The 20,005-nt window shown below is 35.9% G+C and overlaps 1 protein-coding gene across 5 annotated transcripts in view; it reads right to left on the bottom strand.

Moving 5' to 3' along the window:
• The window catches only part of LOC6048111 (potassium voltage-gated channel subfamily H member 7), a 142,460-nt gene that overhangs the window by 62,763 nt on the left and 59,692 nt on the right, over positions 1 to 20,005 (bottom strand). For 4 of the 5 annotated variants that reach the window (XM_038254652.1, XM_038254653.1, XM_038254651.1 and 1 more), the window contains exon 12: positions 7,105 to 7,194. The exons of the other annotated variant lie outside the window; for it this stretch is intronic. In XM_038254652.1, the coding sequence (XP_038110580.1) occupies positions 7,105 to 7,194 (90 nt within the window). The remainder of the gene's footprint in view (positions 1 to 7,104; positions 7,195 to 20,005) is intronic. 5 annotated transcript variants of the gene reach the window in all.

Raw genomic sequence — 20,005 nt, 5'->3', positions numbered from 1 at the left:
CTCGGATATCAATGGGTTAATCTCAACCAATTTCGCTCAAAATTTACACAGATGCTTAAAATAACCCAAAAAACCGTTTTCTGCTTGTGGAGCAGGGGGTCATTTTTTCTGGGCACCCTACTGTTCATACAAAAATGATGTATAAAAATTCAAAAATCTGTATCTTTCGAAGGAACTTTTTGATCGATTTGGTGTCCTCGGAAAAGTTGTAGGTATGGATACGGACCACACTGGAAAAAAAATGTTTTACGGTAAAAAAATTTGGTGTTTTTTTTATTTAACTTTTGTCACTAAAACCTGATTTGAAAAAAAACACAATTTTTTTTTTTCATTTTTTGTTATGTTTTAGAGGACATCAAATGCCAACTTTTCAGAAATTTCCAAGTTGTGCAAAAAAACTTTGACCGAGTTATGAATTTTTTAACCAATACTGCTTTTTTCAAAAATCGAAATATTGGTCGCAAAAAATTTCAAAAGGGCCAAACATTCAATATTACGCCCTTTTAAAATGTTAGTCTTGATTTAAATTTTTTTTCAATATTTTTTTTTTTGAAAAGATCGGAAAATTTCACGAATGTTTCCTATTTTGTAAATCGGACCATTAGTTGCTGAGATATCGACATTAGAAAATGGTGGGTTGTTTGGGTGAGACTTAGAAAACATAAATTTTCCTGTTTTTAAACATTTGCATAGTAATATCATAGCATATATCATTTATTTCAAAAGTGGGCAAACATGTGCACTAATTTAAAAAAATGAAAAACTGCGACTGTTTTCAAAATAACTACCTAAAAGTGGATTTAACTTGAAAACGGTGCACTTTATTAAAATTTCATTAAAGTACTTTTTGATTGCAAATTAGATTTTACATCGAAAAATGAAGTTCAAAATTTGTGCGACCAATATTTCGATTTTTTGAAAAAAAAAATCAGCATTGTTCAAAAAATTCTTAACTCGGTCAAAGATTTTTTGCACATCCTGGAAATTTCTGAAAAGTTGGCATTTGATGTCCTCTAAAACATATCATAAAATAAAAAAAATTAAAATAGAGTTTTCTAGTTTTAGTGACAAAAAGTTAAATAAAAAATCACCAAAAAAAAAATTTACCGTGTATCATTTTTTCCAGTGTAGTCCGTATCCATACCTACAACTTTGCAGAAGACACCAAATCGATATAAAAAAATCCTTCAAAAGATACAGATCATTTTTGTATGGCAAAGCAAAGCAAAGCAATCCACTTTAACGACCCCCGGGTCTTTTGTGGGCTCTGTTGCAAGTTTCTGCTCATTTCTAGGCGTCCGAAGGTTATGTGTGGTGAGTCACCCATAGCCTCTTTTTACGCAAATGGACCGACGTTTTACTTCCCCATCCGATACAAGGTGTGGTCAGGCAAATCTCGTCACGAAAAATGCCACCGGGTCCGTCTGGGATTGAGCCCAGGCCATACTGGGGTTTAGAGGCTACCACGCTAACCACTAAACCACCGGACCCGGCATGCATTTTTGTATGGACAGCTGCCGAAATTGTATGGAAAATTATATGGACAAACTAATGATGCAAAATGGCTCTTTGGGCATACTGAAGGCACCAAAAAAGTTTCAGTCGGATTAAAAAATACAAAAAAAAATCGAATGACCGAAATCTGAGAGAACTGCTCTGCTTTATCGACGTCAAGGTTGGAGAAAAAAAACAGCTGCTCCACACACTTGGTGGTGCGCCTCCTTTGTTTTTTTGACAAAGAACTTTGTCCTAAGGTTTCTATACGTGGTGTCAATCCAAAATTTTCGCGTTACGTGACGAATTCCCCTCTCGGCAAATTTCCCCTCTTTTTGGTGTACGCTGGTTGGATGAACGAACTTTTCCCAATCATTCAATCGAGAGACGTGAGATTGATGTATCGAAAATCACCCCCTCTCCACCTCATAATTTTCGGATCGTCGACGAGGCAACAAAACGCGGCTCGTTCGGTCCCGAAAATTCATTCTATTGCTGGACGTCGACGAGAACACATCGAAGGGGGGACATTTGCCGGGCCGAAAGAGTTGGGGCAATATGGATATCAAACTTTATGGTTTTTGATACTGGACATGACATTTGACATTTCGGCAGTAGTGGCCACAATCCGGAGTGGCCGGAGGCCCCGCGGATGTTCCGATGGGGGGGCATTTGCCGAACCGTAAGAGTTGGGGCAATATGGGTATCAAACTTTATGGTTTTTGATACTGGACATGAAATCTGACATTTCGGCAGTAGTGGCCACAATCCGGAGTGGCCGGAGGCCCCGCGGATGTTCCGGTTGGGGGGACATTTGCCGAACCGTAAGAATTGGGGCAATATGGGTATCAAACATTATGGTTTTTGATACTGGACATGAAATTTGACATTTCGGCAGTAGTGGCCACAATCCGGAGTGGCCGGAGGCCCCGCGGATGTTCCGATGGGGGGGCATTTGCCGAACCGTAAGAGTTGGGGCAATATGGGTATCAAACTTTATGGTTTTTGATACTGGACATGAAATCTGACATTTCGGCAGTAGTGGCCACAATCCGGAGTGGCCGGAGGCCCCGCGGATGTTCCGGTTGGGGGGACATTTGCCGAACCGTAAGAATTGGGGCAATATGGGTATCAAACTTTATGGTTTTTGATACTGGACATGAAATCTGACATTTCGGCAGTAGTGGCCACAATCCGGAGTGGCCGGAGGCCCCGCGGATGTTTCGATGGGGGGACATTTGCCGAACCGTAAGAGTTTAGGCAATATGGGTATCAAACTTTATGGTTTTTTAAACTGAACATGACATTTGACATTTCGGCAGTAGTGGCCACAATCCGAAGTGGCCGGAGGCCCCGCGGATGTTCCGGTTGGGGGGACATTTGCCGAACCGTAAGAATTGGGGCAATATGGGTATCAAACTTTATGGTTTTTGATACTGGACATGAAATCTGACATTTCGGCAGTAGTGGCCACAATCCGGAGTGGCCGGAGGTCCCGCGAATGTTCCGATGTGGGGACATTTGCCGAACCGTAAGAGTTGGGGCAATATGGGTATCAAACTTTATGGTTTTTGATACTGGACATGAAATTTGACATTTCGGCAGTAGTGGCCACAATCCGGAGTGGCCGGAGGCCCCGCGGATGTTCCGATGGGGGGACATTTGCCGAACCGTAAGAGTTGGGGCAATATGGGTATCAAACTTTATGGTTTTTGATACTGGACATGCAATTTGACATTTCGGCAGTAGTGGCCACAATCCGGAGTGGCCGGAGGCCCCGCGGATGTTCCGATGGGGGGACATTTGCCGAACCGTAAGAATTGGGGCAATATGGGTATCAAACTTTATGGTTTTTGATACTGGAGATGAAATCTGACATTTCGGCAGTAGTGGCCACAATCCGGAGTGGCCGGAGGCCCCGCAGATGTTCCAATGAGGGGACATTTGCCGAACCGTAAGAGTTGAGGCAATATGGGTATCAAACTTTATGGTTTTTGATACTGGACATGAAATTTGACATTTCGGCAGTAGTGGCCACAATCCGGAGTGGCCGGAGGCCCCGCGGATGTTCCGATGGGGGGCATTTGCCGAACCGTAAGAGTTGGGGCAATATGCGATGCACATTTTTTTTGTGCCACTGCAAAAATCTGTTTCTGGAAATTTAGAATAACTATCTCGTAATCTCGTGGCAGTGCGTGGCCGAATGATTATGCTGTCCGCTTTGTAAGCGGATGATTCTGGGTTCGATTCCCATCTGCTGCAACCTTCCATCGGATGAGGAAGTAAAAATGTCGGTCCCGGACTTGGTTGTTAGGTCGTTAAGTCATTCAAGGTGTAGGAGTCGTCTCCATGCCATAAGTACAAACAACGCACCAAACCAAGCCTACTACGGTGGAATCGCTGGCGGCGGTTGGACTCGCAATTAAAAAGGTCGTCAGTTCAAACACTGAGGTGGAAGGTTCCTTGGAGTAGAAAGAGGTTTGGGTGCTCTCCCCATTCAAGCCTTCGGACTCCTAGGTTCGAGCAGAAACTTGCAATAGAGACCACAAAAAACCCGGGGGTCGTTAATGTGGATGGTTTGATTTTGATCTCGTAATCAATTAGAGCCCTGTAAAGGGCAGATTTAATGTCTGCTGTTCAAATTTCCAACAGCCTTGCAAAAACATTCCCGCATCTTGGTAACTTTCGAGTGGTGAAGGAAAGTCAATTGATTTCACCTCGATTTCTATTTCAGCGATTTCCGTCCCCTTAGTTCGATAGCACGGTAATTATAAGGGGGAAATTTGGACCGGACATTCTAATCGAAAATTTCAACAATCATCTTGCAAAGTTCTTTGTCATACTGGTCATGTGTAACATAACCACCTGCACTTTTTTCTCCTGTTGCGTTCCCTGTGAGAGTGTGCGCTTTGATGTTATTCTTGCATTTTTCTCGTCGATGTCGATCTCCAGGATGCGCGCCAGCCAACTCGATGTGGTTGATGCATCGAAAATTAATGAAGACAATCTTTCTGCTGTTTCGAGATTCTAGTTCATGAGAAAACCCCGTTGTCATTTCGTTGGACGAAAATTATTGACGAGTCACTCAGCAAAATGCGGCCAGCCAGTCAAATGCAGTACAATCAATTACGGATGGCTTAGGGTTAATAGGGACAAACACTGGTTAATGGCTAACAGGAACTGCTTTTTCGAGGATTGATTGGTCCACGGATGACAAAATTTTACAAAGTGTATCAGACTTCCGGAAAGTAGCTTTCAATTTACCAGAGAACTTTTAGTAATGTCCTTTGTGCGATGAGCATATGTTTTGAAAAAATTGGCTAATTACAGGCTGCAGTTTTCTACAAAACAAAAACAAAAAATCACTTCATTCAGCGGGAATTGAACCCAGTTCACGCAAAATTATAACTGATGCACACTGGGGGAACTGTGCTTTAGCCCGCACGCTTATTAAAACGGTATGACGGGAGAAGGATTAAAGTCAATAACAGCGTGCTTGGCTGAAATGTTTCCCGTATCGATGGGTTGCTTTGTTGATAAACATCATATGATTTGAAGCACATTTTCAAGGTCGTAATTGGTGATTTAATGCTCGTTGTAATAGGGACGTAGCGTTACATCGTGCTGCCATCTGGTTCTTTTAAGTGCAAGAGTGGAAAAGTGCTGAGTCATCGTCTAAAAATATACGGCGTCCTATCTCGCCCAGCAAAATGATTTCGGTAAACTAGTCGGTTTCGATGAGAAAAAGTGGAAAACGTGGTCTAAAACTAGCGACGCCATCCCCCTATGCTGCAAAATTTTGGTACTTTGAGGCATTCGCAAAGCTTATTTACTACTTCAAAACATTCCAGTGCTGATTTAGTACTGAATAAATACTTCAATTAAGTGCTTGTGGTTACTTGGGAGTACCGGCCTCACATTAGGGTGTAATATCAAAATCGATTTTCCAGCACAGCACTTTTTCAGTTCCTTTTGGGGTCCTAAACAACTCCCCAAAGTTTGGGACCGATTGGTTTAGTCCTCACTTTGCGCAAAGCGATTCAATTTTCCATATAAATTTGTATGGGGAAAACCATTTTTTTGGATTTTGGTATTTATCAAATCCACGTTTCATATTATATCAAAACCGGACTCATATTCGGATGCTCTGCAATGTCCTCTATAACTTTCCCGAAGAGAGTATGGTGCTAGCTTGCCCCTAAAAAAAGATACAACGTGTTCAAAACTCGTCTAAAACGTGTTTTTTGCTCGAAAATCACGTTTTAGACGAGTTTTGAGGACGCTATATCTTCTTTCAGGAGCAAGTTAGCACCATACTCTCTTCGGCAAAGTTAGAGGACATTCTAGAGCATCCGAATATGAGTCCGTTTTGATATAGCATGAAACGTGGATTTGATAAAAATCAAAAATATACAAAAATGGAATTGAATCGCTTTGCGGTGACCATCGGTCCCAAACTAGTTGTTGAGACCCCAAAAGGAACTGAAAAAGTGCTGTGCTGGAAAATCGATTTTGATATTACACCCTAGCCTCACATACTAGGTATTATGCAAACTATAGTTTGCTTATTGATGCGCATAGAAAAAAAATGCGAGCATTACAATTAAGTGATTCTATAATTATGTATGTGTGCGTATTTTTCTTAATATCAAACAATGTATTCTATTTTTGTTCAGCGTCTATTTACAGTGATTGTTCATACATAAATATAAAATGATGGATCCTGAATCCGATTTTAAAATTTACTTTTGTTTCTATTATTAAAGTATTTTTATCATTTGCTTTTTGTAACTAGATCAAAAACAGATCAAATAATGATTCTGAAAACTGATCTGTGCTAGCCTTATTGTCACAATTGATTTCTGTTGAATACTGCTAGAGGGAAAATTTGAATCATTTTATAAGCATCACTACATACGCTTATTATCATTTTTAATAAACTCAATTTATCTTGTATAAAAAGTTCTAAACTTGGGGGGAAAGTTCATAGTAAGATATATTTTTTGGCTAAATATATGTAAAATTTCAAAGGACTTTGGACAACAACTTTTTACTTATTTATTTTATTTATTTTATTTTTGGGTTAAGTTGACCATACAAGATTCAAGAAGTTTTCACTAATTATATTGATTAAACAGACATGCCACTTAGGAACAATAGGAAATATATTTCTAATACTATTGAGTATTAGTCGAAATTTCGACAAATTGGTACGTTTGCATCCATAAACAATGCATTGAAATATGCAAAATGTCAGCTAGAATTCAAATTAATATTGATAGATGGTTTTAGCATTATTATATAAAGTGTAAAAACTAATTCAACATTCTATGCAAACTTTCAACTAATGACGTTAGACATAACAAAAGCCTGCAAAACTTATCAAAAAGCAGCGGAGTAAAATATTGCTGGATAGATAATACAAAGAGTTGATTACAAGCTTCTTATTAATCTTACCAAATATAAACAGAGCAAAATCGTAATAACGTCATACATGACAGTCTATTCACTCCATAAAGTGTAAAATGCAATTGTCTAGTATAAATTGAACAAACAACTTAAAAAAAGACAAAACTATTAAGCATCAGGCGTCCTAGCATAAAATATTACCTTAAAAATAAGATTGCTCTTTGAAAAGCCCGCCTTTTCTTTACGCCTGTTTCTTCGATCTGAATGTTTTTTTTGTAGATTCTGTAGGATCTATGGGGTTATAAAATAGTTAAGGAAAAGTAAGTATTATTGAAGCAACATGAAAACGATAAATGATTATAAAATATTTGCAGGTTTACATAAGCGATTGTGAGTAGTGAGGGAAAGTGGATAAATACAATCATGAAAAGCTTCAACGATTACAAATTAGAGAACTGGAAGATTAAAAATAAATACACAAGCTTTAGTCAATCAATTCTAATAATGAGTCAAAGAATGGGTCGACTTCTCGTTTCTGATCACCGAAACTCCCATGCTTACAAAAAAGCTGAAAAGTACGTCACGTTTGTACGTCACCTCCTCGAAAAGTACGTCATGTTTTGTCGGACCCCCTCCCCCACCATCTGTTTTTTATACAATTTAAACATGATTTATAAAAATAATTATTTTTAAATTCGGAGTTCAATCGAGAAAATTTAGTTTTTTTTTTTGGTTTTGAATTTTGGATTTTTTATGTTGTTAAATGTTGTATTGATATAAATCATCAACATTTTGTTTTAATCTGATGATTTGATATGTCTCTGTTTCTTAAAGCTTTGAATTGTGTGTGATTTATGAGTAAAGTTTAAACTTTTTTAGCTATACTTTTTACTTTTATAAGCTATATTTTAAGACTGAATATTCAAAAAAATCAAGAAATAGTCTAGCGTGACGTCACAGTCTCACGTACCCCCCCCCCTCTCCCCCTTGTCACACTTGCGACAACCCTCCTGTTCAAATTGTATGGAATTTCGTGACCTACAACCACTGACGAGTTGACGTGCTACCAGGGACAAATTTATCGTATATATTTTTTACCGCAAACTGTTTTCTTTTCTTTGTACTATTCTCTTCTTAGGCGATTGTCAGACTTTTGTCACGTCAGCTGCTTCCTTGCTGTGAAGAATTCTGGAACAACATGTGAAAATGGTGGATAAGAGTTGAAATGGAAATGTTTAGAAAAGTCTAAAGCAAGCCTGATTTGGAAGTTTAACACAGTTTGTTGCTTCATTTCTCATTAAATACCTAATGCAAGATTAGCAAAATATTCACTGTTCCGTTCAGAACTCACAAAAGTTTTTAGGTTCCAATATTAACCTGATATACTGATCGTAATTGGTGAACTTTTAGGGCATCTCCACCGCAGAGATCTAATTGCGTGGCAAACCTATCGGTTGGATCCCCATTTTTAGCTTTGCTCCGTAGCTAATACACGTTTTCGCACCGCTGGGAGCTAATTTGGCTACCGAATCAAGCCCACCGCGGGGATCTAATTTATTTATTTTCAAATTCTAGCCGTTTTGTTGATCGAAATCAATAAAACTACATTCTAGCATGATAGAACATGCTTCTAATTGCATTATATGTCCAAATTGGTTGCGTACATCAATAAAATATCATTTTCAAATTTTTAAAAGAGTTCATCCGATTTGCTCCCGACATGTTTGCACCCCAACTTTCGCACCGCGGGTAGCAAAGCTAAAGCTAAATTAGCCTTCGAGTTCATTCAGCGAAGAAAAAGTTCATCGGGGATCCGTCGAGTAGCCAAGATAGGTGCTCGAGAAGTCCCCGAGCTGCCGGTGGCTAATGTTTTCAACGATTTTAGAATTATTTGTCTCTGTTTGGTTGAAGTTGCATTTATTTTGATTATCAAATTTGAATGGATATTGAAGAAATCAGTAATTTGGTTCAAAACGATTTTATTAAATTGAAAAATTGTGATATTTACCAATTTTTAGTATTTTATAAATAAAAAATAACCAACCTAATTTGATATAAGCAAATCATCACAGAAAATTTAACCATTTTTGAATTATGTATTAAAATTCAAATATATTTCAAGAATTTTCCTTTTTGTATGCGACTGAAATTCAAAAACGTTTTAATAATATTGTATTCGATATAATAATATTGAAAATCCCCGCCGAATCTCATGCAGAATTTTGAAATTAAATGGACAGATATAGTTTTTTGGTCGAAATGAGTAAAAACAGAAGTTGTCTTTATAGCTGTCGGCCACTATTTCTAGTACCAACCAGCAACCTCTGGATTGTGAGTCCAGTGTGCTGTCCAATTGATCCACACGGATCGAAATGAAGTAAACCAGAGTGAAAACAAACTTAAAAGTTATCATACAAATATCTATTAACTGACTGAAAAACTCAATAGTAAAAAAATAATTTGGAAATTCTAAATAAAAAGTATGCAGAATTGAATAATAATTTTAATATTAAAGTATTTAATTTATTCAGAAATTACATGTCGAAATAACAAATGCTACAAAATCTGAAATTAAGAAATTCCAAAATATAAATATAATTTACGAAAACCCGAAATTATAATATTCAAAAACACCATTTTTATCAAAAATTGAATTCAAAATCAGGCTTTCAAAATGAATGAATTTAAGAATTTGTGAATTTAAAAACATAAGAATTTGAGAATTTAAGAATTTAAGAATTTAAGAATTTAAGAATTTAAGAATTTAAGAATTTAAGAATTTAAGAATTTAAGAATTTAAGAATTTAAGAATTTAAGAATTTAAGAATTTAAGAATTTAAGAATTTAAGAATTTAAGAATTTAAGAATTTAAAATTTAAGAATTTAAGAATTTAAGAATTTAAGAATTTAAGAATTTAAGAATTTAAGAATTTAAGAATTTAAGAATTTAAGAATTTAAGAATTTAAGAATTTAAGAATTTAAGAATTTAAAATTTAAGAATTTAAGAATTTAAGAATTTAAGAATTTAAGAATTTAAGAATTTAAAATTTAAAATTTAAGAATTTAAGAATTTAAGAATTTAAGAATTTAAGAATTTAAGAATTTAAGAATTTAAATTTAAGAATTTAAGAATTTAAGAATTTAAGAATTTAAGAATTTAAGAATTTAAGAATTTAAGAATTTAAGAATTTAAGAATTTAAGAATTTAAGAATTTAAGAATTTAAGAATTTAAGAATTTAAAATTTAAGAATTTAAGAATTTAAGAATTTAAAATTTAAGAATTTAAGAATTTAAGAATTTAAGAATTTAAAATTTAAGAATTTAAGAATTTAAGAATTTAAGAATTTAAGAATTTAAGAATTTAAGAATTTAAGAATTTAAGAATTTAAATTTAAGAATTTAAATTTAAAATTTAAGAATTTAAGAATTTAAGAATTTAAGAATTTAAGAATTTAAAATTTAAGAATTTAAGAATTTAAGAATTTAAGAATTTAAAATTTAAGAATTTAAGAATTTAAGAATTTAAGAATTTAAAATTTAAGAATTTAAGAATTTAAGAATTTAAGAATTTAAGAATTTAAGAATTTAAGAATTTAAGAATTTAAGAATTTAAGAATTTAAAATTTAAGAATTTAAGAATTTAAAATTTAAGAATTTAAGAATTTAAGAATTTAAGAATTTAAATTTAAGAATTTAAGAATTTAAGAATTTAAATTTAAGAATTTAAGAATTTAAGAATTTAAGAATTTAAGAATTTAAGAATTTAAGAATTTAAGAATTTAAGAATTTAAGAATTTAAGAATTTAAGAATTTAAGAATTTAAAATTTAAATTTAAGAATTTAAGAATTTAAGAATTTAAGAATTTAAGAATTTAAGAATTTAAGAATTTAAATTTAAGAATTTAAGAATTTAAGAATTTAAGAATTTAAAATTTAAGAATTTAAGAATTTAAGAATTTAAGAATTTAAGAATTTAAGAATTTAAATTTAAGAATTTAAGATTTAAGAATTTAAGAATTTAAGAATTTAAAATTTAAGAATTTAAGAATTTAAGAATTTAAGAATTTAAGAATTTAAGAATTTAAGAATTTAAGAATTTAAGAATTTAAGAATTTAAGAATTTAAGAATTTAAGAATTTAAGAATTTAAGAATTTAAGAATTTAAGAATTTAAGAATTTAAGAATTTAAGAATTTAAGAATTTAAGAATTTAAGAATTTAAGAATTTAAGAATTTAAGAATTTAAGAATTTAAGAATTTAAGAATTTGAGAATTTAAGAATTTAAGAATTTAAGAATCTAAGAATCTAAGAATCTAAGAATCTAAGAATTTAAGAATTTAAGAATTTAAGAATTTAAGAATTTAAGAATTTAAGAATTTAAGAATTTAAGAATTTAAGAATTTAAGAATTTAAGAATTTAAGAATTTAAGAATTTAAGAATTTAAGAATTTAAGAATTTAAGATTTTAAGAATTTAAGAATTTAAGTATTTAAGTATTTAAGAATTTAAGAATTTAAGAATTTAAGAATTTAAGAATTTAAGAATTTAAGAATTTAAGAATTTAAGAATTTAAGAATTTAAGAATTTAAGAATTTAAGAATTTAAGAATTTAAGAATTTAAGAATTTAAGAATTTAAGAATTTAAGAATTTAAGAAATTAAGAACAGGATTGCTGGGATTGCTTGTTTTCAAATCCGTATTGGCTTATTTGAAATGTTATGCTTGAATTTTGCTTTTTACTCAATACAAATGACTTGTCTCTTGCATGTCCGGTAGTAGATCGACAATTCGTTGACCAAAATTAAACAAACACAGCCCCAATCCGACCTAAAAAACTAAACTGCATCACCCCAAATTACCAAAAGTCATTTTTCATGCGTAAATTTGCAGCACGGAAGGGAAAATATCTCCAAACTCGAATAATTGATAATCGATTCGGATGAACACGGATGAACTCGAACCTAAATTAGCTCTCGCACAAGTACCGCGGTGGGCTTGACGCGGGTGCCAAATTAGCTTTGCAACGCAATTAGGTCCCTGCGGTGGAGATGCCCTTACTGATCATGCTGCAATCGAACGACTTCGAAATCTTCATCATTTTCATGTTCCATTTGTGGTTGATCGTTGTTGTTGTTGCTGCTGTTTTACCCTGACCGTTCTGTTTTGTTGGTGTTTTTTGATGTGTCTATAAAGGGGCGTTCTTTTATAACGTAACACGCAGTTGGGGGGAGGGGGCTAGGAAGTTATATTACGCTTCATACGAAATTTGTATGGAAATTTTGTTACGAGGAGGGAGGGTGCCAAAAATTCCAATTTATAGCGTGACATAATTAAAGAACTTTAATTATTAATTTTAAATAAATGTTTTTAGAGATGTTGCCTCTCACTCAGTCGGCCTGGGTTCGATCCCAGAAGGTCCCGGTGGCATTTTTCAAAACAAAATTTGTCTGATCACGCCTTCCGTCGGACAGGGAAGTAAATGTTGGTCCCGGTCTAACCTAGAGGATAGGTCGTTAGCTCAATCCAGGTGTAGGAGTCGTCTCCCTGGGTCCTGTCGTCAGTGCGAATCCCGGGGTGGATGGACGCTAAGGTGTAAAAAAAGGTTTGCAATTGCCTCAACAATCAAGCCTTCGGACACCTAGTTTCGAGTAGGAATCTCGCAATCGAGAACGCCAAGGCAATGCTGTAGAGCGAATAATTTGATTTTAATTTGAAATGCTACAAGTTTCAGCTTATTTCGTTACATTTTTAAATTATTTTTTTAATTAAATATGCTTTATAGAATCTTTCTTATAATAATTACATTTGATTTACATAATAATGGCGTCATCCATAAAGTATGTCACGCTAAAATCGGCCAAAATTAACCCCCCCTCCCCCCTATGTCACACTTTGTCACGCTGGCTCTGACCCCCTCAGAAAGTACGTCACGTTTTGTCGGACCCCCTCCGCACTATCTTGTTTTTGTACAATTTTACACAAAAAAATCATGGTAATATTACATCTGGGAAGGGGAACATCTTTTATGTCAGAAAAAATGTGTAATTTTACCTCTGAAAATGAGTAATTTTACCACTTTTCTGGTGTAATGACACTTTTGAGTCTAAATTGAGGTAAATTTACATCAATTAATCTGTAAAATTCAACTTTCAGAAATCACAGCTTCGAAATTTACACATTTTTTACTGTGCGGCATGATTTATAAAAAGGATGATTTTGAAATTCGGAATTCATTCGAGAATGTTTTTAATGTTTACAGGTTGCGTTTGGATTTTTAAATTTTGTTCAATGTTGTAGTGATAAAATTACCATCACAGTTTTTGAAGCATATTAAATCCATCATCAAAAACTCTGTTTCATAAAGCCTTGAATCGTGTTTGATTTATGAGTCAAAGTTATCAAACATTAAATTTTCAAAGCTATATTTAAAAAAAGTTCAATATTAAATAAACAGTCTAGCGTGACGTCACAGTCTCACGTACCCCCCCTCTCCCTCTTGTCACCCTTTGTCACACTTGCGACAACCCCCTCCCCCTAGAGCGTGACGTACTTTATGGATGACGCCTAAGTGGTCAGCTGTGGCTCTTCAGCTTTACTTTGCTTTTCGTGATTTAAACACTGTTCATTATAATAACTTTAAAAGTATATGATTTATCATTTTTGTAACACTAGGTACAATGAGGAAAAAAAACTGTTAAGAAAACATAACCTAACCTGAAACTTACTTAAACTTACAGTAAACTAAACCAATCCTTGAATCAAGGGGTATTCAGAAATAGCACATTTTTCCCTAAATTTCAAACATTTCTCTTGAATCTTCTGATCCAACATTTTTATTTCTGCTACACAGCAAAAAATCCGATGGTAAAATCGCATGCAAAAGCATGCACATCACCTTCGTCAAAATAAACACTTAATATTACACACTGCATGTACAATTTTTGCAAACACAAAAAAAAAAGTTGCAACCGACGGGATTCAAACCCAGCACCAACAGTAAGGACTAGCGCCTTAGCCCACTCGGCCATCAGACCGATGAAATGCTGTAAGGATAAACGCATATATGAGATTGACGTTTCGGTCAAGTAGGTTTCCCATACTGATGGGCTACATATTCTAGGGTGTAAAATTACATTAAATTGCATAAAATAATGCAATATTTATTTCACACTCAAGCTATTTACACGCAGCTGGATTACTACTTTTTTAGCTGTGTAAGTCATGAACCTCACTTGATCTTGTCCAGCCAGGAACATTCAAAACCATTTTGAGTACCTTGTTTTGGAAACGCTGGAGCTTCAATTTATGAGTTCTAGCGCAACACTCCCAAACAGGTACTGCATACTCAATAACGGGGTAAATTATTTGTTTGTAAACTGCTAGCTTATTTTTCAAAGAAAGCTTTGATTTTCTGTTAATTAAAGGGTACAAACACCTGATGAGAATGCTGCACTTGTTTAATATCTTGTCTACATGCTGCCGAAACAAAAGTTTCGAGTCAAGTATAAGACCTAAATGGACAATTTCCTTTGACCAGGGTTTCGAAACATTATTCATTTTTATCAAAACATCATCCTTTGGGGCAAATCTGGCCGATTTGGAAAGAGGAAAAATGATGGTTTGAGTTTTGGCTGCATTTATGCTAATTTTCCAGTCGCCAAAGTATTTGGAAAGAACGTCAAGACCCTTCTGAAGACGGCCAACTAAATATCTGGTTATTTTACCCTTATAAATATCGGCAGTGTCATCAGCAAAAAGTGACAACACACCATTACCAGGAAGAGTTGGGAAATCAGATGTAAAAATATTGTACATATGTGGGCCAAGAATACTTCCTTGGGGAACCCCAGCATCAATGTTGAATAATCCAGAAGCAATCCCATTCAGAAAAACCTTGAACGATCTCTCCGATAGATAGTGCTGGATAATTTTGATAAGATACATTGGAAAACCGTACAAATACAGTTTATGTATCAAACCATCATGCCAAACATTGTCAAAAGCCTTCTCAACATCCAACAAAACCATAGCAGTTGATTAAGACTCAAGCTTATTCTGCTTGATAATTTTGTGTTGCAATGTGCAACAACAAATGATACACGCGAGTGGAGACAAATAATTAAGCATTTATTGTAGATCGTTAAATTTATTAAAAGTTATGTGTGTGTCTTCTTGAGCTCGCGGATTATGACAACCGGTTTCCGGTCGTGGATGTCAACAGGGATGACGACAAGTGTCGCTCATCCAGGGTCGCATCCAGGGTTGTTCCAAGGGGTCCAACATTTTGGTTACTCTCGTAAGCTGATGAGCAGTAGTATGTCCCTTGCGGAAGCCAAACTGCTCATTCAAAATTCAAGCAAAACATTGTAATAGGGCCGAAGCCAAAGTGTAAACAAAGAGTCTATCCTGCTCAAGTCAGTTGATGTTTACATTAGGATCGAGCAGGATAGACTCTTTGTTTACACTTTGGCTTCGGCCCTATTACAATGTTTTGCTTGAATTATATTATTATCGTTGGTAAAATCCAAAAGCTTTGAATAGATTACCTTTTCAAAGAGTTTGGACAAACTACTCAACAGACTAATGGGACGATAACTTGTTGGCGATGTTGGATCTTTTTGAGGCTTCAAAATTGGTATGACTTTGCCCAGCTTCCAATTGGTGGGGAAGTAACCAAGTTGCAAACATTTATTGAAAATATTGGCTGGATGTTGAAAGAACTGATCACTCTGTTTTTTCAACACTAGATTAAAAATGTTATCAAAGCCAGGAGCTTTCATATTTTTCATTTGTTTAACTTCAACTTTGACTTCCTCACCAGAAACATGGGAATCTGCAGGAAATTCAAAGGTAGAGTTATTAATTGTTGAAATACTATTGGCAACTGATGTGTCTTTACGACTGGTCATGGAAGTGCCAAGATTATGAGAACTAACAAAATGAAGCCCAAGTACATTTGCCTTTTTCTCGGATGTAATCAAAGGAGAACCCTCAACAATAAGAGGAGGAATAGGCTTTGGTTTGTTTTTAAGAACTTTTGAAAGTTTCCACTTGCTGAAACTGCTGCCAGTCAACGTTGTGGTAATCTTTCCGGGTTGGTTGCCTCTGTGGAGTAACGGAAGCTCCAACCTCCACAACCACCGGATAGTGATCAGAACTCAATTCTTCAAACACCTCAGGATGAGCCACGTTCTCAGCCATATTGGTGATGAAGAAGTCGATGATTGAGTGATTCCCAGACCGAGCCACCCTCGTTGGTCGATCTGGACTCACAACATTGTAGTATCCGTTTTGCAGATCGTTGTGCAGAATCACTCCGTTCCGATTCCTCCTGCTGTTGCCCCAAACTTCATGCTTCGCGTTGAGGTCACCAGCGATGATGTATTTTGCACTCCGCCGTGTCAGCTTCTGGATATCGCTCTTCAGTTTTGCTGCTGAACCATCTCTGGCATTCAACTGACGTGGGCAGTATGCAACAATGAAGAGTACTGGGCCAACAGAAGTGGAAATTTCTACCCCAACGGCCTCGATGATGTCCAGCTTGAAGTGTGGCAGCCGGCGTGGCTTGAGATCACAATGAACAGCAACAAGGACACCTCCTCCTCCAGAGGTGGTCCTGTCGAGCTGCGTCAAGATCTTGTAGTTTTGCAGATAAACTTTCTCACCGGGCTTCAGATGAGTTTCCGTGATGGCAGCTACATCAATCTCCTTCTCGCAAAGAAAATCCACCAGCTCTAAATTATTCCTCCTAATGGAGCAAGCGTTCCAATTCAGCAGCTTGAGGGACCTACACGTTTTCTCTGACATAATAGTGACATAATATAGGTGGTCCAAATCCGGGCTTTTTTGGGGTTACCCCCTGAAATCAAAGATTGACCCATCACTAGGCTAAATTCCAAATTTGAGCTCATTCTGACCACGGGAACCCCTCCCTCCAATAGCTTAAAGTTTGTATGGGAAAAATCGTCAAAATGTATGGAGAAAAGCAACTGTTTTACTTTTTAACCTGTGGAAGGCGCCATAGCTATCCGATTCTTACCATTTCTCAAATGTAGAACCTTCATTAAATTTAGAACAACTTTCCCGAATACACCATATTTTCAGGATTTTTTCCCGCGAAGTTATTAGCGCTCAAAACTGACCATTTTAACGCGGCTAGCTGTAAGGGGCTACCTAACAACGATGTTTAATTCCAATTCGTACACGCACATGCTCTCTCTCAGGTTCAAACTCTCTCACAAGCTTGCTCGCCTGCCTGCCTGTTTACCAGTGGTGTCACGGTTCGCTCACTCGAATCGTGGTTCAAACGATACGTCATGACGCTCAAGTGTGGTTCGCTCATGATTGCGAACCATGCACGAGCGAACCACGATCCGAACGCCTGCCGTGGTTCGCATGAACCCTTGCTCTCTCATCGCGAATGAGAGTGAGAGGGACCATCAATGAGCGGTTCGCAAGAAGAGCTAAAAAACAGCACTCAGAGAAAAACATTTCATGATTTTGACAACAGAAGGTGACTATGAAGGGCTACAGAGCATGGCTTCAACAACTCATTGGGATGTCCTGGGTCGTCCAATGACTCCCTGGATTTATTATCGTAACAAGCAAGAGGTCTGCGGTTTATGACTGCAGATCATACCGCATAACTCCAGTGAGTATGGTAGACTTTTTTATATTATGTTGTTATGTCCTGGGTCAACAGAGGACTCCCTGGTTCCTTGGGGACCATCCACAAACGTGGACACTTTTTTGGAAATGTCAACACCCCCCTCCCCTCGTGGACAATTTCCATTCAAATTAAATCTGGTCCCTTGATAACTTTATCGTTAACAAATTTGAACAATTTTGTGGGAGTGAAGAATAAAAACAAATAAGTTTTTCTATCAGTGCCTACATTCTCCGTTGGCGAACCGTTCGCTGAACGCTCTCTTTACTCCGGTCAGAGCGGAGCGGCAAGCGAGCAGAGAAATGATGATCGAAATTTTGGTTCGCGAACCGTTCAAACCCGCCGCTCTGAGCGTTCGATAAGCGCTCACCCGATATGTTCGTCGATTGAGTTGCTATGATACGCTCAAAAGCGAACCGTGACTCCACTGCTGTTTACCTACAAGCGCGCGCTGTTTCTCTGCTTGGACTTTTATCGTCGTCGTCGTTTTCGTTTGCTATTCGCTGCGCTGCGTTCCTGGCATGTTTATTATAATTTTCAACTTAAATAGCAGGTTTGTTTTGAGATATATTAAGCATAATATATAAAAATGTCGATGGTTTTGTACAAACGCGAATCAGTTCAATACGGAGCTTGTCTCAAGAATAAACTGTTAATTTATAAACAAATTTTCAGACCTGCCATGCTTTATGCTGTGCCGATCTGGACAAGCTGTTGCTTAACCAGGAAGAAAAAACTTCAGAGGATTCAGAACAAAATTCTGAAAATGATTCTGAAACTTCCTCTCTGGTTCAGCACCAGTGAACTTCATCAATTAGCCGAAGTTGACACATTGGATGTTATGTCCAATAAGATAATTGATGCATTTCGACAAAAATCATTGCAGTCTTCAGCTGCATTGATCCGCTCTTTATATAGTTTATAAGTTAGTTTTAAGGTATCCCTTTTCCCTTTTGTGCATGTAGGACCTCCTACATTTGAAATCACGGAATAGCGAAAGCAACAATATTTCATGAATAAATGAAAGTTGCTAGTACAGTCATCCCACATATTCGGAACACCCACAAATTCGGAACACTTTTGTGATAATTTGTCAATAGCATGCCAAATGCATTTTTTCTGTCGCCCCTGCCATTTTTAGGACATTTATTTGGATATTCTTTTGCTATTTCACTAGTAAAAGTAGTTCATTTTGGACAAAAAACTGCATTTCGAGACTATTTTATTCAGAGCAGCAAAACACTGCCTCCAAATTGCCCGTTCCATAATTGTGGGATGTTATTGTGCCTCCCACAATTGTGGAACACCTGGATTATACTGATATTTTCACAAAAAAGTTATCAGACCATTCATAAAACATTACTAAGCTTGAGTTTCATTGATTTCAGTTAATGAAGTCATTATTTTGTAAAAATTATGTACTCCAAGAGAAAATCAAAGTTTGTTTACATCCGTAAGAAAAAGGTGTTCCGAATTTGTGGTTTTCAAGGGTCAATGTTTTTCTTCAAACACTTGATAGAAAAGGTAAAATTTGCAGTTGTTTGATACAGATTTCAAAAGATCGCAAGGATAGCTTTCAAATGAAGGTAAAAGCTAATCATTATGTTCAATTATCGATTTGCTATGATTTGTTGAACATTGGCCGATCTGTAAACTGTTCCGAATATGAGGGATGAGTGTATTTAAAATTGAGGTGAAAAGTCATCGATTGTGATTGGACACTCAATAATATTTTAACTGAATGAATGTACATGGAAGAAAAAATCAAAATATATATAAATTAAAAAAAATTCAATACGGAGCGTCGGATCGAGAAGCTATTTGTTGCGTTGGGTTCGTATAAGCCAAAGGAAGGTTCTTACGCTAACTAATTGAAACTTTGACCACTCTGGAACCGATTCCGGATAATCGGCAAATTGTATAGACAAATCAAATTTTGATCACAGGAGGCTGAATAAGCAAAAAAGCAAAAAAACGTCAGCAAACGAAAAAAGGCAGAACGAAGTTTGTCGGGTAAGGCTTGTTTAGCATATAAATTCTTAGATTATGTCAACATTTAAAAAAAGTGCACTGAAAAAAAATAATTTGAATAAAAGACAGCTTATGGCCTATCTACAATCACTTAGCTTAGAACATCTAAGTAAAGTAGTTACTTAGGAAAGTCTGCAACTTACGTTCGTCATCCACAATCAACTTAGAAAACTTGCTGGGCTGATATACGTTGCTATGCAGTTGTTTGTTTACCTTTGATATGGAAAAAAACGTCAGTTTCTAATTTGATTACTTTTCCATTGTAGAAACTCAGATTCATTTCCATTGATTCAAATTCCTAAGCTAAGTGAAATTTTCTAAGCTAAGTGATTGTAGATAGGCCATTAGGCCTTGGCTTAGGCTCATTTAGAAAAATGAAGCAAATTAACAGGGTTTGTTCGTT

Source organism: Culex quinquefasciatus, chromosome 2, assembly GCF_015732765.1.
Source record: "Culex quinquefasciatus strain JHB chromosome 2, VPISU_Cqui_1.0_pri_paternal, whole genome shotgun sequence".
Lineage (NCBI taxonomy): Eukaryota > Metazoa > Arthropoda > Insecta > Diptera > Culicidae > Culex > Culex quinquefasciatus.
Note: the sequence above shows the minus strand (reverse complement) of the source record. Positions and strands in the feature narration are given on the sequence as shown.